General features: G+C 59.4%; 1 protein-coding gene across 9 annotated transcripts in view; it reads left to right on the top strand.

Moving 5' to 3' along the window:
• Window positions 1-23,363, top strand: part of NFATC1 (nuclear factor of activated T cells 1) — a 96,231-nt gene that overhangs the window by 40,860 nt on the left and 32,008 nt on the right. For 4 of the 9 annotated variants that reach the window (XM_072816583.1, XM_072816815.1, XM_072817056.1 and 1 more), the window contains exons 6-8: window positions 1,240-1,380; window positions 10,442-10,497; window positions 16,185-16,317. In XM_072816583.1, the coding sequence (XP_072672684.1) occupies window positions 1,240-1,380; window positions 10,442-10,497; window positions 16,185-16,317 (330 nt within the window). Of the gene's footprint in view, window positions 1-1,239; window positions 1,381-10,441; window positions 10,498-16,184; window positions 16,318-17,769; window positions 17,848-18,462; window positions 18,801-20,050; window positions 20,111-23,363 lie in introns of those variants that run through there. The other 5 variants (XM_072816447.1, XM_072816722.1, XM_072816508.1 and 2 more) reach the window with 3 other exon arrangements.

The raw sequence follows: 23,363 nt of genomic DNA, 5'->3' as shown, positions 1-23,363 counted from the left end.
CCTGCTCCTGCAGGGGCTCCATGACCCCTGGCAGTGACTTTGTTGACTTTTGTCGGCAAGTGAGGTGATTGACAGAAGCCTCACAAACCCGTGTGCAGTGGCTGCTCTGGGGGGCGGGACCCGCAGAAGTCTTTGCAGGGTCTGGCGGGACATGCGGCCCACTGTCATGAACAGTGCGGTCACTGTCAGAACGTCTGTCACGGGGTGTGGCTGTCACAGGACACTCACCTGCCCACCTTAGGGAGCGTCTGGGTTTGGTTCCCTCACCTCTGACCTGAGAGTCTGACCCAGTTCGGTGCCAGGACTCCCCAGCCGTGGCTGTGCCTTGTCCCCTGACCCCACGAAGCCCCAGGGACTTCCACCCTCCAGCCCACTAGCTGCAGGAGAACTGCTGGTGTGGAGCTGGTGGCAGAAACGCCCGTGCTTGCCACTGTTTCTGCCCAGAAAGTTTGGGTCGGTGGCCTCACTGTGCCCTGTCATCCCCAGATGACCCAACTGCCCTGTGCTCTGGTCACTGCCTGTCTTGTCCCGGCCCCTCTGGTCCCGCGGCCCAGACAGGACCGAAGCCCCAGGCCCCCCCGTGCAGACACGGGGCCTGCACGCCCACAGTGCCTGGGGAGGGTCTCCCTGTGGCTCCCAGCTCTAGGAGCCCACGCTCTGCTCACCGTGACAGGAGGTCCAGTCGGCTGCTCCTCCCCCGGAGGCTGTGTCTGGGCCGCACACAGCCGAGGGGCCCCTGGAGTGGAAGGCTCACAGAGGACATGCAGGTGCACGCACGCATTCCCCCACAGAGGCTCTCCCACAGATGCACACATGCACGCGCACGCATTCACCCCAGGGAGGCTCATGCACAGACTTACATGCACGCGTGCACGTATTCCTCCCCCACCCCACCCCCAGGCTCACACACAGACGTACACGCGTGCGAACACGAATTCCTGCCTCCTGATTTCCCCATGTGCACAAATTGGATGTGTAATCACCCTGTGTGCGTGGTCACACGAACCTGCGTGGGGCTGCTGCCTCTCATGCAGGAGGCTGTCCTTAGGGTGGCCAGGATGCCGCATGCGGTTGCCCTAGTGCTCCGTGTACGCACCGCGCCCCCTGCCCCAGACCCTGAGCAGCTGCCGGGAAATCCAAGTTCCTGACCGCCTGGCCGAGCCCGGGCACCCACTCAGGCTGCTGCGCGATGTGGGGCCGGGGGCACATGCTCATTCTCCCTGTTCTGACCCCATGCAGCCCAGCGGTCGGCCCAGGAGCTGCCCCTCGTGGAGAAGCAGAGCGCGGCCAGCTGCCCCGTCCTTGGCGGGAAGAAGATGGTCCTATCTGGACACAACTTTCTGCAAGACTCCAAAGTCATTTTTGTGGAGAAAGCACCAGGTACTTCCTGTGCGAACAGGCCGTAGGAGTGTTTCCCCGCTCTGGGCACAGGTGGAATTGGTTCCTGGTGGTGGAGCATGGCCACTCTGCGGGTGTCTGTGTGCTGGGAAGCAGGAGCAGATCTCCTAGCTCTGCCTGTGTCAGCGGGCTGCCTTCCGCACGCTGGCCATGGCCCCTGGCCCTTTGCCTGGACTGGATGGAGGGCGCCCTCCTGGCTGTGCACAGGCCCTGCCCCGGGCCACCATGCATGCCGTCTTGGGAAGCACTGTTCTGCTCTGTGGAGACAAGGGCTTCTCGTCTGGCTGAAGCCCAGCCGTCTTGGAGGCAAGCGTCTGGATGCGGGGCAGCGTGGCAGGCGGTGGGACCTGTACCTGGACCTGAAGCCTCGTTCTTATTGGTGCCACAGATGCAGAGGCAGGTGCTGCTGCTGTGTGAGCCGTGGCACTTGGGTTCTCAGCCGTTCTGCGTGTGTGTGTGTAGACCACTCCAAATGTGTAGACGTCAAAGTGGGTGGGGGCAGACCTCGGTGTGGGGAGTGGTGGGGCATGGTTGCTGCATGTCTCTCTTGTCTGATGTTTGGGCAATAGGCCCCTGGGTGTGCTGCCAGGCAGATGTGCGTGTGTGCGCAGCTCCTGCCCCGAGAACCGTCTGACAAGAGGCCCCTGGGCACCCATGCAAATCACAAACAAGAGCCGGTGAGAGGGTGTGTGGGGCTCGCCTCTCCCAGAAGTTCTCTGCAGCTGATTTTGGAGCTGGTTCCCTGCCAAGCATGGCCAATGGGCATGAGGTCCTTCCCCCTTGATGGGGCTGCTGCCGCTGGGCTGTGTTTTCTCCTCCCCATTTCCTGCAGAAACGGAGAGTTTTCCAGAGAGCACCAGTGCAGGACCCACGCTGATCACTAGAAACCAGGCCAGTGATTAGCATCCACAATGAGGTCTTGATTTTGTGCAGGAAGCTTAAGTGCCTCCATCAAAACGGGCTTGAGAGTTCTGCGTGTTCAGCTCAGTCATCCTGTGTAATCATGCACATAATTGGAAAACACGTTGTGAATTATGGAGAAAAACAACAAGGCATAATGGTCAGAATTTGCGTTACTGGAACACCTTTTTTTGGAGGAGGGTAATTTTGAAATGGTGTAACCATTTGAGCTTTGTATAAACAAGCATGGGTGGGGGGTGCAGCCATGGCGTTCTGCTTGCCGGGCTGCAAGGAGATGCACTGAGATGCAGCCCCAGGTGGCACTCTCCTGGCTGCCACCCAAAGGAGAAGCCCATGCGCCATCACCTTGGCGCCAGGATGGGATCATGGGGTCTCCTGGAGGCTCCCTGCTTTGTGGGCACTGTGAGGCTGCTTCTCAGGGCAGGTCCCCCCGCCAGCCGGCCCACTCATTTCCAGGTCTCTGCTCCATGGCATCACAGTGCCACGTGGAGGTTGGCCGCCAGCCCACAGTGTGGGGACCTTAGTCCCTAGGTGCGTAACCAGCGCCATCCTCACCCAGGGGCCCTCCAGCCACTCCCTGCAGCAGCCTGGCGTCAGGCGCACGGCCGGCAAGCTGCAAGCATAGGTGGCAATGTGGTCAGAGGCCGCAACTGTTGTGAGTGGGTATGAACACTGTGGTTACACCTCTGGACGCTGTCACTGCTTGTGTTTGTATTTAAATGAGGTGGTTTGCATCTCATGCAAGTCACATTTCCAAGAGAAGGAAACCACTTTGACCTCTGACTCCTGGCGGAGGCGGCACTCCACCTCACATGTCCTGATGTGCTCTGTAACTGTAACTGGGCTTTTCCTAGTTGATGTTTTGGAGAAAACACTAAAGTCAATTCAGGTTAAAAGCGCAGCTGTCCTGCAGGGCTCTGATGCAGCCGTTGGTCTCTTGGGAAGTTCAGTCTTCACGCTGCTGCTGGGCCGGTGCCAGGGTGGCATGTGAGCCGGCAGGCCTGAGCCCCACCATGGAGGCCCACGGGCTCCCAGCTCTTCCCGCTGGGACGCTGCTCTGGGCATCTCGGGGCACCTACCGCCTGCATCTGGGCCTCCCAGCAGCCGCTCTGGGCTTAGGGCACCCGCAACCCAGGGCTTTGTGAGGGTCTCAAGGAGTTCTTTCTGTTCGAGGGGTGCCCACAGCTGCTGTACCTCCTGGAGGGGTGCACTTCCCCACACCCGCGGCAGGAGCAGGTCAGAGATGGAGGGGCGTGGGTGCCTGTGCTGAGGGCAGCATTGGCAGGTCCCTGGGGCCAGCCCAGATGGGAGGAGGGGCTGTGGAGTCCTTGTGAGACGTGTCACAAAGACTGTGGAGGGCAGCACGGCGCTCTGGCTGTGTAAGTGATGGTGCTTTCCAGAAGACCATCAAGATTTTGGGGGGAGTCCTTTCCTGTGTCTCCCAAAAGGTCCAGGTGTCAGGATACCTTTCCTCCGAGGATTCGGATCCGGTTTGTGGCTTCGGCGTCAGAGGGCACTGCTGAGGACAAGGCAGCGTGTGACAGCCTGTGGCTGAGTGTCCGGTGCAGGAGGCCCGGCCTCAGGCCGCCAGCCCCACATGTCACAGACATACCAGCATGGGACGTGACTTGCTGACCTTCCCCCATCTGTAGCCGCGAAGATGACTGGTAGCACTTGTGTGTGTGGACTAAGTCATGTATTCGTACATGCGTGCATTTGTGTCCACCCAAGGGACGCGGTCGCATTGAGTACACATGAGGACAGCATGAGCCACGTGGGCTCCCTGCCGCTGAGGCAGGCCAGAGGCAGAATAGGTGAGCGCAGCAGCAGTCTGGGTGCATCAGACTGTCGTGCTCTTGACCCCAGGGCTGTAGGGGGGCGTTCCCTGGGGTTCCCGTCTGTCATCCTGCCATTACTGAAAACTATGAGTGAAGCCTGTTTTGGCTTCTCTGCTGCCCACAAACCTCACCCAAACTTGGGGGCCTCCAGCAGCAGCGCCTTCTTTAGCTGGACCACACCCAGGGTTGGTGGGGGGCGCTGCTGTGAGCTGGGGCCAGCTGCCATTCTGTGCATCTAAGGCCTGGGCTGCTGTGCCCAGACATGGGCCCCCTGGGTATAAACGTGGAAGCCAGTTGGTCAGGCTGCAGTGTGGGTGCCATTCCAGCCCCAGATCACTCTTCATTGGGTGCTCAGCGCTCCTCCCCAAGAAGCCCCAGGTGGCTCCCCTGAGGGTTGGCCTGGGTCCCTCCCCTTTGGTGGCTTCCCAGGTGACCGGCTCCTCCTCAGTTTGCTGGGCTGAGCCACCCACGGGTGGGCCCTCCTGGGAGGAGGCTCCCACCCCACCCTTGGTCCCAGGTGGGGGGCGGGGTGGAGGGGCTAATGATCGGAGGAGGCAGCGTTATCCCCCACACTCCCCCCACAGTGTGTGCCACAGGGAGCGGGGAGGGCGCTCAGAGCGGGCCATGAGCCTGAGTTCCCGAGCCTGCACTAGCTCCACCTGCGCAATCCCCTTCCCCTCATCTCCCGACTTCGTTCTGAATGCCCCACATGCAGGGCCATGGCTAAGAAAATCCTTTAGAGGTGACCAGATTCCAGACTCGAAGGCCGACACGGGCCTTCCCTGGTTGGTGAGCTTCGGGGTCTGCACACCTCCCTCCCTTGGGTTTGACACATGCCTGTTGCTCCTGAAGCAGGATAGTGGCTCCTGTGCTACCAGAAGCTTCTCTGATGTGGGGGAGGGTTGAAGGCTGCTGGAGGGGAAAGCACGGACTCTGGCCCGTAGGATCCCTGAGCTGCGTGTCCAGGCCTCACGTGTGTGTGTGTGTGTGTGTGTGTGTGTGTGTGACGTGGTCGCTCCTCATCTCTGCCCCCCACCCAGTTCTAGCGACTCTCAGGACATCCGCTAGGGATGACTTCATGTTCAAGATTGGGTCTCAGGCCACAGTCCGGAGCAGAGCACACCTGGGAAAGCCCCTCCCCACAGAGTGGAGGCCGGGGGGTCCTGTGCAGCTTTTCTTGTTGTCAGGTACTCACCGGCTCACACATAGGCCTGGACTCAGATGCCAGTTTAGGTGTGGTGTGTGTGGTGGGCATTGCTGGAGCATGTGTGAGCACGTATGTGTGTCAGAGAGAGAGAGCACATGTATGAGAGCAAGTGTGTGTGTGAGCAGGTGTATATGGTGGGGATTGTTGGACCATGTGTGAGCACGTGAGTCAGGGAGTGTATGTGAGAGCAGGTGCATGTGTCAGAGTGTGAGAGCAGGTGTGTCAGGGTTGTGTGAGCAGATGTGTCAGGGTGTGTGAGAGCAGGTATGTGTGTGAGCCCACTGCCCCGCCCCCCCCAGCCAGGTTGTGCGGCCGTGACACTGCCCAGGAGCCAGGGGCCCGCTGTCTCTCCGCCCCAGCCGGGCGCAGCTGGGCACAGCCAGCGGGGTTACATCCCGGGCCTTGGCCATCTGGGCTCTGGCAGCGAGGACTCAGCGGCAACCTCTGGCACCCACCTCTCCCGCCCTGGGGCAGGGCTGTGGCCTCAGGGCTGGGGTCCCATTGCCTTGGCATGCTTCTTCTGAAGGGTTTCTGGGAATTGCCCAGACATGGACACCGCCGGCCAGTGGTGGGGCTCACGTACGTGCAGGTCGTGACTTGGTGTGGGGAAGAAGGCATCTGCTCTGAGTTTTCCGGGCGTGGACATGGGAGGGGGCAGGAGGGGGCGGGAGGGGGCGAGAGGGCCCACCTATCCACAGAGACAGCTGTGTGCCAAGGAGGTGACTTCCACGGGCAGCGTTCTTGGGCAGGTGGGGGGCAGCTTGCAGCAGCATAGCTAGCAGGTACACCCACCAGGGCCTGGCTGCATGAGGCAGCAGAAACAGTTGGCGCCCTCGGACAGTATCACCTGTGACTGTGCAGGACCGGTGATGCTGGAAGCCACCCTCCTGTCCTGCTTCTCTCCCCGGGTCAGGCTTCTCTTCACTGATGCCCCAGGATGATGCGCCCTGGTGCCCCCTGGGGAGTCATGGTCTCACCCCTCCCTCACAAGGCTCTTCTGTGGGATGCCAGCATGACCTTGGGCCTCCCCTGTCCTTCCTGGGGCATGGCGACCAGCACTGGACAGTGCAGGGGGCCCAGTGTGGGCAGGGGGCCCGTCCACAGGCCTTGTGTCCCTGCCGGGAAAGGGTTGGCACCAGAATCCTTTCTCTGGGCTGGTGGCCAGTGTTTCCCTGTGGTTTGACCCAAACTGCGCCCAGGTGCTCCTGTTTCAGCACTGAGGTCACATCCAGAGAGTGGGCTCGGGTCCCTCCCCAGCAGGAGAGCTGTGTTCCAGGTCCTGCCCTCCCACATCTACTGCAGCTCTGGGTCTTGATGGGAAAGGAGAGGTGTGGAGAGGACGCTGCTGGGTGAGGTGGCACAGGTCACACACAGGTTGGAGAACTGACATTTTATCTGTTTTGCTGAGATATGACTGAGACCACGTGGCTCATCCACTTAAAGTTCATTGGTCTTTGGCTTATTCAGAGCCAGGTAGGTGTCCCACTAGTTCTAGAAATTCCCAGAAGCCTTCATCCCTGTTCCCCCCAGCCTGGCAGCTTCAGAGCCACTAGCTGTCCCTGTGGACGCTGCCCTGGACGTGCATGGTGTGGGTCCCACTGTGCCCAGCTCCATGCCCCAAGCGGCCGTCTCCCAGGGATTCCCTGCAGGAGTGCATTGGAATCTCGTCCCTTTGAAGGCTGAGTGGCGTTTGTCATGTGCATGGACCATGTGGGCTTATCCCTTCAGGGTAGACGCTGGGGTGGTGCCCAACTTGTGGTGCGGGTGCGCCAGCAAGAACGTGTGCTCCCTTCTCTGGGCGGGTGCCCCAGAGGGGAGTCTGCTCGTGGAGAGTCACCCTCAGTGAGGATCGGCCAGGCTGAGCCCACGGTGGGACAGTGATCCTAGCTCACCCTGGAGTCTCTTCTGCGGGAAGCGGGCACCCCAGAGTGTGAGGCCTGGGAGTGTCTCGGGCATGGGGAAGGGTGAAGACCAGCTGCAGGGGGGCACTCCCCTGTGTGGGACCCATGTGACCAGAACAGCCCCAGAGCACCCCCACCTGCCCCCGTGTGGGCACCCGTCTTTGTGGCCCCCACAGGAGTGTGGAGCGGCCCCCCATGTGCACCCCGCCGTGGCCTCCTGGGGTCCTGGTGTGCACCCGGCGGTGTCAGCAGCCGGCGGCCATGCGGGGTGGGGACCGTGTGCACGTGGCCCAGGCGGCGTCACCTGGGCTGCAGGGAAGCTGCGATTCCATGTGACGGACCGTTGGTCTCTCCACCCGGGACTGGCAGACCCCGGCACGGTGCTGAGACTTGGTGGGAAGCCAGGCAGGGCTCTGGAGCGCTCGGGAAGGCCGCCGACGCTCCCGCAGAGGCCGCCCGGGAGCGTGTGAGTCAGCGCTGGGCAGGGAGGCGAGTGGCCCAGGCCGGCTGTGGAAGCCTCCGGGCGGGTGTGGCGGGGAAGCCTTTCCGATGACTCACCCTGCAGGGAATTCCCTAATGATTCGGAATATTTTTACTTCTGGGCTTGCGCACAGTTTCCTACTGAGGACCTGGGGCTCCTGATAAGGCTGGAGCTCCTCGGCTCTTCCAGGGCCAGCCTTTCCCGTCCCTGTGGAGGCTGGGGCTTTGCTTAGTGCCTGCGTGGGGCCCACCTCTGGCTGGGCTTGGCAGAGGGGGCACCCAGGGGCTGGAAGTCCACAGGCTGGACGGTGGGGCCCATGCCACCAGCTCCTGGGGCGACTGCGACTGGGTCCCTGCTGGTTCTGGTGCACGTGGGAGCCGGCTTCACAGTTCCCTGGTGTACACGATTATCAGCCACGTCGAGTGGCCTGGGCACTGCCATCTTGGGCAATTGGTCTGTATCTGTTTCTATGTGGGTGGCAGCTTGCTGGGGATCCTCAGTAAAACAGGCCGTGCCCCTGCCTCTATGGGCTGGGCTGTGATTCAGTCACAGATACGAGGACTCAGGGAACACAGGCCCAGAGCCCAGGACAGGTGCGCAGAGTGTGCTGGGAGCCCTGGGCCCCTGAGACCTCCAGGCCCTGCCCTTCCCGCCTTCCAGAAGCCTGGTGGTTGACAGGAGTGTCTGGAGGCTCTGCTTGTGCTCTCTTACTCTGCAGTTAGTGGGGCAGGCCTTGGGAAAGCTGAATGTACACGCACAGTGGGCCTTGCCAGCCTTGGGCTGACGCTCTGACAAGGACCGGTGCCCGCAGGCCCAGGAGGCTTGTGCTGGGTCCACAGGCGCCGTGCTGAGCCTCCCAGCAGCAGATGGAGGCCGTGCCATGGGCAGGAGGAGCACTTGGGTCACTTGCTTAGGGAACGGGGTCGTTTCAAATCCTTAAGTGGTGGGTGGGGCTCCTGTCTGCACGGCCTGGAAGGCTGCCTGGACCCCGGCCCCTGCCCGCAACCCCAGCCCCTGGCCAGCCCCCGACCCCAATCTCCAGGCACAGCCCCTGGCCCCCAACCCTAGCCCCTGGCCTCCAACCCCTGACCCTGGCCTCTAGGCTCAGTCCCTGGCCCCACCCTCTTGCCCCTGGTCCCCAGCCTCTTGCCCCTGGTCCCCAGCCCTTGACCCTGGCCTCCAGGCCCAGCCCCTGGCCCCCAACCCCAACCTCCAGGCCCAGTCCCTGGGCCCCAACCCCGACCCCTGGCCCCAGTCCCCCGACCCCCATGGCTCAGGATTGCCCATCAGCTCAGGGGCTGGGGGGTTAAGGATGCTTCGGCGTTCCGGAAACTGTGATGCTTTGTGGGAGTCTTGGTTGGTGCCTTTGAGAATGGCAGAGTGTATTTTTAGTTTCCGATAATGTTTTCGTGGAGGAGACAGGGCGGCTGATCCCCTGGGCCCTGGTCTGCATCTTATCGCTGAGTGGGTTCATCTGGTGGGTAGTTGGCACTGGGAGCCCGGGCATCCCGAGAGGCCCATGTGTCCTGGCACGCCGACGTTGCTCCGGGCTCTGTGACTCATATTTCCTCCTGCTGTCTCCACCCTCCACCCCTGCCCGCCCTGACTGTCAGGCAGAAGAAGGAGATTTTGTCTAATTTATTTATAATTTAGGATCTGTTACACACACATACACACAATCTCTTCTTCGAAAACAGCAGGAGCATTGCTAAGCGTCTCTTGCTGTAGTTGTGTGTTTGGGGACAGAGTCACAGGAGAGGAGGAGGAGGGAGTCCTCAGCAGGGGATGCCCGTCTGCCGATTGAGGAAACGCCCGCCTGTCCCCCACGTGGCCGGCAGCCCTGGAGAGGCTCCTGAAGGCCCAGAGCTCAGTTCGCAGACATTCCCACCCCAGGCTCCCTGAAGCTCCCCCCTTGCAGGCCGGGACCCAAGGAACACTGAGCCCTTTCAAGGCCTATTGGGAGCCTTTTTATTATTTTTTTTTTTTGAAACATGCAAATGGCCACTGGGGTAAAGTTAAAAATACCATATTTTGCATTTCTGTGTCCTGATGTGGCAAGAAGCCATCAGAGAGAGGATTTTCTCCCTCAGCCGACCGCTGGTCTGAGCAGAGGCAGGACCAGGGCTCCCAGGCCCTCACGCGTTAGAACAACTCTGCTCCCAAAACACACGGGGGCTTTGCAGCCCTGGGTCATCTGCCCCTGCTTCCTGGCACGCACGCACCTTAGGCTGGAGCTGGTGGGTACAGGGGCCGGGACACAGACCTGGGTCAGCTCCCTGGCCTGTGCATCCTCTCCTGGGTCACGGGTGCTTCTCCTGGGCTCGCCTCCCTCAGAAAAGCTTGGCATGTAGAAACCACTCATGCCTGGCATGAAGCTGGGGCGGTGGGCCTGAGGACGTAGGAGGGGGTTGGATTTCTGGGGCATGCACTGCATGTGGCTCCCTCCTACAGAGGGGGTGGGTGGGTCCTTCGGGCTCTGCCAGGCTCCCTGCCCACGTCTGGGCCAGGCATGTCCTCTCAGCTGGTGACGCACATGTAACTGTTTGCTCTTCTGCGTTAACAGCCCGGGTGGCCCGAGCTGGTCAGAGGGCTGTGGTCCCCGGGGTCCCTTGTGCCTGGTCAGGGCTCACCGTCCAGGCGGGGCACTCGCCCAGGCACCCAAACTGATGGGCTTCCCTCTGCCTCTTCCCCCTAGACGGTCACCACATCTGGGAGACAGAGGCCAAGCTGGATAGAGACCTATGTAAGCCGGTAAGTGTGGCTGGACACGCAGCCCTGGGGGTGCCGGTGCTCTGGAGGCTGGGCAGGGGGTTCCTGCGAGCAGGAGTGACTGGGAATGCCAGACTGGATCACGGAGCCCTGCCTGACACAAGTGCTTGTGGGACACAACACGAGTTCGAGGAGGACAGCAGAGTGACCACGGGGGGCAGGACCCCACCTGGGCCCCACCCAGGAGGTGCCCTGTAAACCCCGACGGGACCACACACCCGTCCTTGGCCAGGACCGTGGGTGCACTGAGGGGCTCACGTCACGGGGCCACTGCCACCCTCTGGTTATCGTTGTGAGCAGGGAGGCCCCGGGAGCAGTGGCTGCTCCCGAGTCTCCAAGCCGCACCAGCTTCCACCAGTGTCCTTGGCATGATTTCTTGTCTCCCGTCCTCAGAGAATGCATGTCACTTCATAGACACTTGTTCTGAACACGAACTAGATGTGAAGTCAGATCTCGTGCCACTCAGAGGTGCTCAGTCTCTGCCTGTGAGCGGAGTGCTGGCAGGGGCCGGGGGGTCCTCATGCCTGCTCCATGCAGACTTTCTGCCCACAGCTGCTGGGTACTGCATGCACGTGTAGGTGCCTGAGAAATAACGTTGCCCCTGTGGTCATAAGTAGAAGATATTCTTTGAGACAACACAGCTTCTCTGGCTTTGTGTGGCACGTGTGAGTGCAGGCGTCCTTCATCCCTGAGGCTTCTGGTGGCGTCTTTATGTTCAAAGTGGGTTTCTCCTAGGCTGCAAGTAGCTTGGTCTCACTTTTCACCCACTGACCATCTGTGTGTTAAGTGATATTAAAACTGACTGTTGCCATAGTGGGATTAACCTCTCCCGTCCAGTGTGCATGTGTTCTGCATGGTCCTTGGAAAAGCAGCAGGAGTCATCAGGCCAACAGCAGTTATACTGTGGCCAGCAGGTGACTGTTCACCTGAGAAGTTCAAAGTTCTTCCAAACTCTGTAGCTCACCCCTTGACTATGGACAGGCATGAGGTCCCCTAGCTCACCCCCTGGCCGTGGACAAGTGTGTGGTCCCCTAGCTCACCCCTAGCCGAGGACCAGTGTGTGGTCCCCTAGCTCACCCCTTGGCCATGGACAGGTGTATGGTCCCCTAGTTCACCCCCTGACCGTGGACAGGTGTGTGGTCCCCTAGTTCACCCCCTGGCCATGACAAGAGTGTGGTCCCCTAGCTCACCCCTTGGCCGTAGATAAGTGTGTGTTCCCCTAGCTCACCCCCTGGCCAGGGAGAAGTGGGTGGTCCCCAAGCTCACCCCCTGATCATGGACAGGTGTGTGTTCCCCTAGTTCACCCCCTGGCCATGGACAACTGTGTGGTCTCCTAGCTCACCCCCTAGCCGTGGACAGGTGTGTGGTCCCCTAGCTCACCCCTTGGCCGTGAATAAGTGTGTGGTCCCCTAGCTCACCCCCTGACCCTGGACAGGTGTGTGGTCCCCTAGCTCACCCCCTGGCCATGGACAGACCTGTGGGCCCCTAGCTCACCCCCTGGCTGTGGACAGGTGTGTGGTCCCCCAGCTCATCGCTGGCCATGGACAGATGTGTGGTCCCCTAGCTCACTCCCTGGCCGTGGACAGATGTGTGGTCCCTTAGCTCACCCCCTGACCATGGACAGGTATGTGGTCCCCTCGCTCACCCCTGGCTGTGGACAAGTGTGTGGTCCCCTAGCTCACCCCTGGCCGTGGACAGGTGTGTGGTCCCCTAGTTCACCCCCTGACCGTGGACAGGTGTGTGGTCCCCTAGTTCACCCCCTGGCCATGACAAGAGTGTGGTCCCCTAGCTCACCCCTTGGCCGTAGATAAGTGTGTGTTCCCCTAGCTCACCCCCTGGCCAGGGAGAAGTGGGTGGTCCCCAAGCTCACCCCCTGATCATGGACAGGTGTGTGTTCCCCTAGTTCACCCCCTGGCCATGGACAAGTGTGTGGTCTCCTAGCTCACCCCCTAGCCGTGGACAGGTGTGTGGTCCCCTAGTTCACCCCCTAGCCGTGGACAGGTGTGTGGTCCCCTAGCTCACCCCCTGACCCTGGACAGGTGTGTGGTCCCCTAGCTCACCCCCTGGCCATGGACAGACCTGTGGGCCCCTAGCTCACCCCCTGGCTGTGGACAGGTGTGTGGTCCCCCAGCTCATCGCTGGCCATGGACAGATGTGTGGTCCCCTAGCTCACCCCCTGGCCGTGGACAGATGTGTGGTCCCTTAGCTCACCCCCTGACCATGGACAGGTATGTGGTCCCCTCGCTCACCCCTGGCTGTGGACAAGTGTGTGGTCCCCTAGCTCACTCCTGGCCGTGGAGAGGTGTGTGGTCCCCTAGCTCACCCCTGGCCCTGGACAGGTGTGTGGTCCATCTGACAGTGCAGGGAAATGGGAAGTTGGCTTATTCAGGAATCATGCTCAAGGCAAGATGGTAGTGTTGTCTGGGGCCCCAAGGGGCCCTGGGCTGTTGGGGCGGTGTGAACAGGGAGCCTTGGTGGGCTTTGTTGAAGCCAGCAGGCAGCTTTTCTCTGCTCCGCAGCAGGTAGGCTTCCCAGCCCCGAGTGGAGATGTGGAAGTGGCCCTCCAACGCTGCTGGCTCTCGGCAGGCCCTGGGCCACCTGCGCCCTCACAAGTGGCTCTATCGGGACAAAGCATCTTTTCTTGTGACTTCAGCTTCCTTTTCCAAAGCTCTGATCCACTTACCAGAAGCCTTTCCAGTCTTGTCAGATGGAAAAGATTCCTCCCTGGCCCCAGGGGGAAACCTGCGCTCTCGAGCTCGCTCCTCTCCCAGGATGTCCAGGCACCCTCCCGTGTTCGGGACCTCACACGCGTGCACACGTCTCCTGCGGGTCCTGTCCTGTGTCCTGCGTGCCTGAGTAGCCCCGGGGAGGCGCCGTGGGCCGCAGGCAGCTCGGCTTCCTGCTGCTGCTCAGCTCACAGGATTGTCGTAAACACACCTGGCGGTGGGACAGACAGCTGGAGCCGCCCCCAGCAGCCTCCCGCATGTGCCCCGGCCCCCCAGCTGCACTCCCTCCCCCCCAGCTCCCCTGAGCATGGAAGAAGCCTGCAGAAATCCTGCCAAGTCTGCATGTTCGTTTTTGTGTCATTGGCTTGTCTTTTTTACTGAGTGGCTGCATATTTTAAAGGAAGCCTGTTAATAGTTGTTTTAAGAGAATCATAACAGTACGTGTGAAGAGGGAAGTACTTTAGTTTTATGATTCATCCGTATCTCTTAATTGAGGTTTATTTTTATAGACTGATTCTAACTATAAAGGAATATATTATTCGTTGTGGAAATTTGGAGAATGTAGCACCTGGTGTAATTGCACCACTGCTGACATTTGGGTGTCCATCCTGCCAGGCTTCTCCTGGTGCGTGCATGTTCGTGCACATGCATGTGCCTGCATATATGCACACACACACACACACACTCGTTATGTTGCACACAAATTTTTTTTTTTAAGATTTTATTTATTTATTCATGAGAGACAGAGAGAGAGAGAGAGAGAGAGAGGCAGAGACACAGGCAGAGAGAAGCAGGCTCCATGCAGGGAGCCCAACATGGGACTCGATCCCCAGTCTCCAGGATCAGGCCCTGGGCTGAAGGCGGTGGTAAACCTCTGAACCACCCGGGCTGCCCTCGCACGCAGTTTTTAAACAAAGCAGAATCCTGCTGTGTGTGTGGTTTATGTGCTGTTGTGAGCAGTGTAGACGATGCAGTTTCTTAAAGCGAGTTCAGGGACCTATCAAGAGCTGTTTGTTATCCCTGTTCTGTTCCTGTCCCAACAGGTGGCAGGGACGACAGTGCCCCTCACTGCTCTCCCTTCCATGCCTCTTCCTTCACCGCGTTCCCGGGGGGATGGTGTTTTGCATACTCTGTTTAGAGAGGTAACAGAAGCCCCCAGTCAAGTAGAATCTATAAAAACCAAACCGTCAAGGCCGGGCCTGGTCCGACGCCTGCTTCTGCCCTGTGCAGTCCGTACAGACCCTCGCAGGCCCCCCGTGGACGGCTCCTCGTGGCTCACCTCATTTTCATCCTCTGTTTAAGTAGGACCTCTTCCTCTCCATGTCTCCTCTTCCTCCGTGGTGGTCAGACCACTAGCTCTGTGCCCCACGGGGGCTCGCCGTCGCCAGTGCTAGCCACGTACAGCACCAGCATTTCCTGCAGGGTCCCCGTCCACCCGTCCACGTCCTCGAACCCTTAGGAAACAAGCCCAGATGTAGACCCCCTGCCCTTGATCCTCATGTGCAAACAGGGAAGCTGACATTCAGCATGGTGGCCCCGGCCCTGAGCATGCACCCTCCCCCGTGTGACCCACCCTTCACCCCGTCAGCGCCAGGTCTGGAGTGTTAGTTTTGCCAAGGGGACAAGAGACCCATTGCCTCTTCCAGGTGGGACACGTATGGAAGCAGTGAGCCCATTTAGTTGGGAGTGAGCACGGCCCCAGGGGATGGTGCCCCGAGGGGCCCTGCCACCTGCATGTCCTCCCAGATAGGCTTCTGTGCCTTGGTTTCTTTATCTGTAAAAGGAAAATGTGGGGCCTGATATTCTCTTCAGTTTCCCATTTTAACATTTCTAAGATTCCATTACTTAACACGATTCAATCAATTTTGCTATTAAACTGGGTAACGAGCTACAGTTTCTTTAACAAAAACTTGATACGATGGATTTTTCTTACTCATTTTCTCTAAGTGCTAACTTAAATCATTTGACAAAGAAAACTGAAGAAACATTTTGGATGTGAAATCCTGTCGCTCGTGCGAAATCAAGCACAGCATGGGCGCCTGTGAAGACCTGTCCTCTGAACATTCAGGCACCCGGCGGTGTCCACCACTGACCGCCAGCCTGTGTCTCCTTTTATCTCATGCTGCCCACCTGACTTGTTTCAGGCCTATACTGGAAGGAGCAAAATTTTTGTGACCATGTTGCTAATTTGTATTTTGGACTGTGAGACAGTAACAGTGCCCACCAGGAAGCATCTGTCCCCGTTTGTGCCATACATTCTCACTGTCCACCCACTCGTGTTGAGCTCACCTGCCTTCCATTCGAGGGTGTCTGGGGGGCTATGACAGGCTTCGTCCCATACCTGTCCCTGGTATGCATCTCCAGGAAGCACCTCCCCTGGGTCCTTTTTTTTTTTTTTTTAAGATTATATTTCTTTATACATGAGAGACCCAGAGAGAGAGGCAGAGACATAGGCAGGAGAAGCAGGCTCTCCTCGGGGAGCCCAATGCGGGACTCGATCCCAGGACCCCGGGATCATGCCCTGGGCCAAAGGCAGACGCTCCACCGCTGAGCCCTCCAGGTGGCCTCTCCTGGGTCTTCATCCTGTCACCTGAGCACGGCTCCATCCACGAGCCCTGTGTGAGACTTTAGCCTGCAGAGGTCACTGGCCATGGTGGTTGGGGCAGGCAGATGCGTGGGGGTCTTTCGAGGACCTCTCCGGCTGAGTGCCCCCTCTGCCCTCGGCTCAGCACCAGCGGCTTGGCTCGGGGAGGTGTCGGTGGTGTCCCCGCTGAAGCCCCAAGCCAGCCCAGCTCCCCTGCGCCCGCCGGCCCTGGGTGCCGGGCTGCCCACGCCTCGGGCGAGCTCTCTGGGGCCACCGTGAGGGAGCCCTGGAGGGGCGGCGCGGGCTGCTCTGGTGCGCGACATGCTCACTGTGTCCCCCTCTCTGCCATGTCTCACCAGAACTCGCTGGTGGTCGAGATCCCGCCTTTTCGCAATCAGAGAATAACCAGCCCGGTCCAAGTCAGTTTCTATGTCTGCAACGGGAAAAGAAAGAGGAGCCAGTACCAGCACTTCACCTACCTTCCTGCGAACGGTAACGCTCTCTTTCTAACTTTAAGTGAAAATGAACCGAGGGGGCACTTTTTCTAAAAGACGGAAATGCCGAGAGGCCGTCGCCACGAAGCAGAGTGGTTGTTTCGTTGTCTGCTTAAGCTGCATAGTCATCCTGTTAGCAAGACCCTGTCCTCAGTTTTCAAAGAAGTGAAGCTTCTGGTGTATTTTCCTTCGTTACTGTTCTGGGCGGGGGCTGCATCTTGAGGTAATTACTGATCATTGTGCTGGCTGCTTGCAAATATAGACCTGCCCGGGGGGAGACAAAGGACAGCCCTCTGCGCTCAAAAGCTGAGGTGGTCTAGATGTGTGCTTAAATTCTCTAGATGTTTAAGGTGGAAAAGCAAATAGTCATAATTATTTTGCAGGTGCCTTTAGAAATAAACCCATGCTATTGAGCCTAAAGGCTGGTGCTTGATGTGGTCATTAACTAACATTAACGATTTCTGTGCTTGTGCTAATGTCCCACATCACATTCTTCTGTGAATAATTGCGTCTCCCGGTGACCATGAGGCTTTCAGGCCGAGCACCTTTGACTCAACTGGAAACTGCCCTTCTTGAGATTATTCACACACTTGGAGGGTAGACGCTTAGAAAATCAGTTTGCCGTTTCAGCTTAAAATGTTTCCTGGAAGAAAATACTGGTGTGTTTTTTCACCCCCTGAACCAGTAGAAAATAAATGTGCTACGCGTGGTCCTCAGAGCATTGCCTGGCACTGACTGGGGGGCCGGGGTGTGCGCTCAGAGAGCACGGCATCGCCTGTCATTCTGAACGTGATCGTGTCCTGTTGGCTCAGCTCTTGCCGACGGTCTTTGTACTGTAGTTCTAAGCACTTAAGGTATTCGAATCATTTAAGAGGGAAGTTAACATTACACTAAAAACTATTGCGAAAGCAGCCATGTTGCCTTCTTGGTAAAATCAGGATTCTCAGAAGGTTTCGTTTTCTCTACCCATAACGTGTCATTTACAAAACAGACTAGACGATAGAAAGCCCTGGAGTATCTGTGTTGACGTCAGCTAGAATTAACTGTTTCTTGGGCAAATGTTAGCTGTGCTTTTCAAGATTTGAATAATGTGATCTTGTTATAAAATGACCACATCACAAGGTGGACCCAGAATAGGACTGTGAAGGAGGAACGTGTGCCTGTGAGCAGCTCCACCAGAGCTGTTTGGTCTCAGATCTGTGACCCCGCTTGGGTTTGTGGGACTGCCTCGTGCAACCCAGCCCAGCTCGTCTGCTCTTGGACTAAGGTGCAATACATCTTACAAGACAAAATATTTAGTTATTTTTGGAAAATGTAATGATTCTGTTCTAATTAAACTTCAAGCATGGTTGACCAAAAGTTGAATGTTTTAAAGAAAACTAGGCTTTATAAGAAAAATTACTTTTTAAACCAGTTCAGAAAGTATGTCTCACGTTGATGTTTTCTGCAGTCCCTGCTCTGAGAATAGCACACTCTCCAGTATCAGTGGGAGAGGGCCTGGCCTGTGACCTGCATGCCTCTCTTACAGGTGGGGACACTGAGCCCCCAAGGATGTTGTTATTAAGATAATGGGGTGCCCCGGGCTGTGTGTATGCCATCCAGTGTCCACCCTGCATTGGGAATCACGTCCTGCAGGCTCACCCTACACAGGCCTGACTGCCCTGCTCTCTGCCCCGGGACCCCATCACCACTCTCTTCACCCATCTGGGACCCCGTGATCCCATTACCATGCTTTCCACCCACCTGGGACCCTGTAACCCCATCACCACCCTCCCCATCCACTGGGGACCCCATCACCATACCCCCCACCTACCCAGGGACCCTGTCACCACGCCCTCCACCTGCCCTGGGACCCGGGGACCCCATCACCATGCCCCCCACCTGCCTGGGGACCCCGTCATCATGCCCTCCACCCACCCTAGGACCCTGTCACCACACCCCCCACCCACCTGGGACCCTATGACCCCGTCACCATGCCCCTCACCCACCCTGGCACCCCATGACCCCATCACCATGTCCCCCACCTGCCGGGGACCCCATCACCACCCTCTCCACCCTCCCTGGCACCCTGTCACCTCGCTGCCCTCTGCCCAGCTTTTCACACCCTTGCTCTAAAGCAGCCCACCTGCACCTCTCTCTGTAGCCGGTGCTCCACAGACACAGTCTGTTCTTCCAGTAGTGGCCAGTCCATCTGTGGGCTGCGTACATGCCTGCCGTTCTGGGGACCTGTCTCCATCAGGTTTCAGTGTCCCTCCACACTTCTGCCCTGGAAATGTGCTGCAGTACCTGGGAAACCAAAGCATCCACGCCGCCGGCCCCTGGGAGCTCGCCGGTCCCGAGTCTGGCCCGCCCAGCCCACGCACCACTAGCCTATAAGCTCCCAGGAGCAGGGGCCTCGGCCAGCGTCTGACTTCACGGGTAAATTGCAGGGGCTCCCCTTGTGTGGTTTTAAAAATAAATAAGAGAATGAATGCAAAACTAGAGCTTGTGTGTCTGGTGTTCAGTACAGCATTTCCGTCGCCGTGCATGCTCGACGGCCACCCAGGCATGAGCACACACTCAGACCTGGCTCTTAGCGCCCGTGTGTTAGCATCTTGGTGCGCTGCCAAGAGAGTGTCCCCTGTGTGTGCTCGGCTGACCTCCCCCGCTCACACCAGACTGTCTGTGCGGAGTCAGAGCACGTGCGCTGTGTAGACGGGGGTTGGGGCCTGGGCTGGCCAGCATCAGCCGCCTTCCGAGCTGTTTCTGGTTGCTGCCCCTGTGTGGAGACCTGGCTTGTGAGGTGCTGGTTTCGTCAGGCACCTGCTGCTGCGTGGCTGGGAGCCCAGCATGGCCCCAGCTCCACTGCCGCCAGGTTCTCTGAGAGGTCAGTGGATGTGCTGTTGAAACGTGCGTGACTTAGGAAGTAAGTCCACTTAAACTCTACCTGTAACATTCATTTTCACATACAAACACGTAAAATCGAGAGCCATTTTAGGTTTTCCATCAAAATTAGGTGTGGGTGCAGACGGGGGCGTGGCAACTCTCCTCACAGTGCCAGTGCCCCCAGGAAGGCCACCTCACACAGACGCGGGACCCTTGCCACCCCAGCGTGGCCCTAGGGAGTGCCGATGTCGGAAGTGAGAGGACCAGAGTGTTCGTTGCTGGGGGCATGTGGGCCCGTGTCACCCTCCTGTCGCCTTCCCCGCTCTGGTCACGTGGGCAGACGGACCTCAGCTTCCGGGGATGATGCCCACCTCACCCTCCACGCGTACCACCCACCGCCTGAGGGGCCTCTGGTCTCAGGGTCACTGTCCAGGGTTGGCCTGGCCAAGGGGCCAGGAGGCTGGGTGTGGGGGACTCAGGATGGTGAGGCTCCCTCAGCCTGGGGGTTGGCCCAGCGTCTGATGGGGAACAAACAGAGTGCCCTGCCCACTTGGTGCCCTCGGCAGCCACTGAAGGCCACAGAGGAAAGCTGTTCCGGAAGACACCGGAGCGGCACACATGGAACGAGAGGTCTTGTTGCTGCTGGGTTACCACAGTTTTCCTTTGTGCCTAAATGCTGTCGTCAAAAAGGAGAACATCCCGCATCTGCATGTCCGGTCGGGCTGCATGGGCTGTGGGCACCCTGGTGCCGACTGGAGGGCCGGCCTGCCGCAGGAACACGGGCACCCACTCGAGTGGGTGGTGGCCCCGGGGCCTGGGGGTAGAGCATCCGCCCGCTCTGGCTCCACATGTCACTTTCCCCGCAGCTGCCCGGGCCGGTGACCAGCGGATCAGAGGCTCAGACAGGAGGGAACACTGCATTCCAGGTAGGGCCGCATGGTTAGGTTCCAAACACCATGTCTTCAGAATGAAAAAGTAACCCACGGTGAGTGATCAGGTCTTGGCGGGCACATCTTTGTGTCTGGGGTGCTCTGGGTCAGGTTCCCAGAAGTGCCTGTGATGGCACTGGGGTCCCGCCCATGGGTGCCAACCGCTGAGCCCGGGAGGGTCCTGGAGCTCCAGCAGGGTCAGCCGGAGTTAGCTTTGAGGACACACCTTGGTTGGAGGTCCCCGGGTGGCTGGAACTCCCTGCCTAACCTCCGTGCACAAGACACGTGGTCCTGATGGTCACAGCCGACGACCCCTCCCCGTGGGCGACCCTCACCAAATTGTCTCAGGACTGTGGGCAGGGAAGTGCCTCACCGCTGGGAAGAAGGTGCCCGGGAGGCCGGGCCTGTGGGCTGGGATGGGGCTGAGGGCTGGGGGAGCGCCATCGGACGAGCACCAAGCGCTCACAGCACTGGCAGGCTCCTGAGCCAGTAGCCAATGGAGGACATGCTGAGACCTTGAGAGGTGGAAGGACGGGTTTGCATCACTGAGTCTAGAAACGGGAGCGTCCCCGGAATCAGGGCCTCAGGCCTGGCAGCCGGCACAGAACCCCCTGAGCGTCAGATTCCAGGGCCAGGCTGCCCTGGGCTGGCCGGGTTGGTGGAGGGATCTCACCCATCGGCCCAGAGGCCTGGTCTGTGCAGCGTGCCCTGGGCCTGCCTTCTCCCTAGGGCTTCCCAGACATTTACATTAAAGTTTAATCCCAAGTGATGACCGCTGCGAAATCAGTACAGGTGCTGAGTAGTGGGCCCATCAGGAGACACTTCTGGGACCCTTGCAACACTCCTACCAGGCTGGGTGCCCTCACACAGGCTCCTCTGGTTGCGGCCTGGGCGCTGCACCTGTGGATAAGGAAGCGAGCTGGACCGCGAGCAAAGCCCACAGAGGCCACAGCTTCTGGGGCGTGGTGTCCTCCCAAAGAGGGTTGGGAGCTGCGTAAACACGTGGTCCTTGGGCCCAAGACCCTGCCCAGCGAGTGCTCTTGCCTCACCTGATGGGCTGTGGAGGCACCGCCGACAGAGCCAAGAAACGGGGGCCCCGGGGGCCCCAGGCTGAGACCGCCCCCAGCCCCACATGCTGGGAAGGCTGGAGCTGCACCTGTCACAGAAGACCAGAGGTTCCAGACACAGCAGATGATGCAAGTTTCTGACCCACAGGCATGGAGGGTCAGGTCAGCCAAGGGGGTGTCCATCCTGGGGACTCCCACGCACCCTTCTTGGATGCCCTTCTAAAGGCAAAACAGAATTGACATGGCGGGCAAGAGGCAGGCAGGGGTACTGGACAGGTGGAAGATGGCCCCGGGCCTCCTGGCAGCTGCCCCCGGGCCCGCAGGACCTCCTGTGACCGGGCCCCAGACCAGGGTCTGGGGGTAGAGCATCCGCCCCTGTGGTCAGTGGCACAGCTGGTCCCCACGGATGTTCTAGAATGTTCTCCCAGAGTCCACTCAGCTGTGCGATGACCATAACACAAGCATGTGCATTGGCACCTGGAGCAGGGCCAGGCCTCGAGGTGAGCACTGTCGAGTGAGGCACTTTGACCTTCCTCCTCGTTAGAGCCTCACATGGCCTGCATGAGGCTGTTTCTGTTAAGTCCTGTTGCTACTGACTGTCCTGGTATCTCAGCCAGAAAACGGGTGACCAACGTCTTAATACTCCTTTCACGTCTTTAGCCTGAGGTGTAGAGGTGAGGGGGCTGGCTCTTCCCAGCCGGGGAGCCAGGCCATGAGCATCCTAGGCAGGAGTGAGTCTCCAGAGCCCAGGAGGAGCCACAGGGGCTCGGGACCGTCCCCTAGCTCGGGACACTGGCCAGCTGCCCTGACGGTTCCCACATTAGCTCCTCATGCCATGTCTGCCACCCTGGTATGCATGTGGCCAGCTCTTGGGTATGGACCTCAGGGGTGACAGGCCCCAGGGCTCAGAGGCAGGAGAAGCAGAGGAGTGTCTCCCTCCCAAGCTGCCCAGTGCCTGTACACCCCAAGGACCCTGGTGTCCCGAGCGCGGTGGAGAGGATTTGAACTTGGAACAGAGCCGATGGTGGGACGAGGAGCCTGGGCCTGAGAGGCCGGCCCTGCAGGGAGTGTGCTGGGGGACGCTGGGGGCCGGCGGGGTGGCCGGGGCGGGGAGACCGGGGGCGTGCATGCAGAAGGTGACGCAGATGGCATCCTGTCCTCGGGAGCCTGGTCCCACCAGCTGTCCAGGAGGTGTGTCCCTGGGCTTGAGTCCCCGCCCTCGCGGCAGCTGCTCAGCCACCCAACACCAGAACCAGGAATGCATCCCCTTCAAGGCAGTTTTGGCAGCCATGCACGGCCCGTCCTGCCCGGCGGCACTGAGCCCACTTGGGTTGTGGCTCCGCACACATGGGAACCCAGAGGAGGTGGGGCCGGTGCCGCAGGCTGGGGAACCCTCTGCCGCTCAGTCCTCGCCCGTGTCCGCGGGGCCAGGACTCATCCTGGGACTGTCCACGCCCCTGCGACCATGGAACCGTATCTCGCTGGAAACTTGGCTTTTCCTATAGATGCCAGTTAAGCTGCGTGGGAAAGATGGGAGCACGTCCCTCAAGGACGCGAGGTGGGACCCCAGCCCCTCGGCGCCCCCAGCCCCGGCCAGCCCTGGATTTCACTCTGGGCTCTGGATGTGGAGAGACCATGGTCCTCGCCCCTCAGGGCTGCCATTTCAAGTGGTTGCAGTTATGACTTTTCCCTTCTCCTTGTCTAGGAAAGGCGTGCCCCGGAGTCACCGTTGTGGGTGTTTATGTTGATGGTAAAACTGGGGCTTTAATGTCATGCAACAAACAGAAAACAATCTGCACTTTGTTCTCTGGGGTTTAGAACAAAAACCCTTTTGTCCAAGACTGTGCAGAGTATCTGGGAAGAGCTAGCATGTGCGGGGAGATGGTGGCCGGGCAGCACTGCCACCTGGGGTGTTAAGGTCGGTGGCCTGGGAGTCATCGCACATGAAGGGGAATCTGTCAAGACGTCCGTTGGCCACGCTTGGCCCTGGAGGCTGGACGTCCAAGGGCTTAGGGCCAGCAGGGTGCATCTGGGAAAGGGCCCCTTGAGGCAGCAGTGAACAGGGGGCACTTCACCAGCCCCTGAGCATGGCTGCTCTTATGGACCCCTTGCGGTCAGCTGCGTGGATGTGAGTCTGTCTTAGAGAGACGGGCCCCTGGGGTTGTGACCGCATGGCAGGGCAG

The sequence above is a fragment of the Canis lupus genome, chromosome 1 (genome assembly GCF_048164855.1).
Source record: "Canis lupus baileyi chromosome 1, mCanLup2.hap1, whole genome shotgun sequence".
In the NCBI taxonomy this organism is placed as follows: domain Eukaryota; kingdom Metazoa; phylum Chordata; class Mammalia; order Carnivora; family Canidae; genus Canis; species Canis lupus.
The sequence above is the reverse complement of the archived record's forward strand: the minus strand, read 5'-3'. Positions and strand labels throughout refer to the sequence as shown.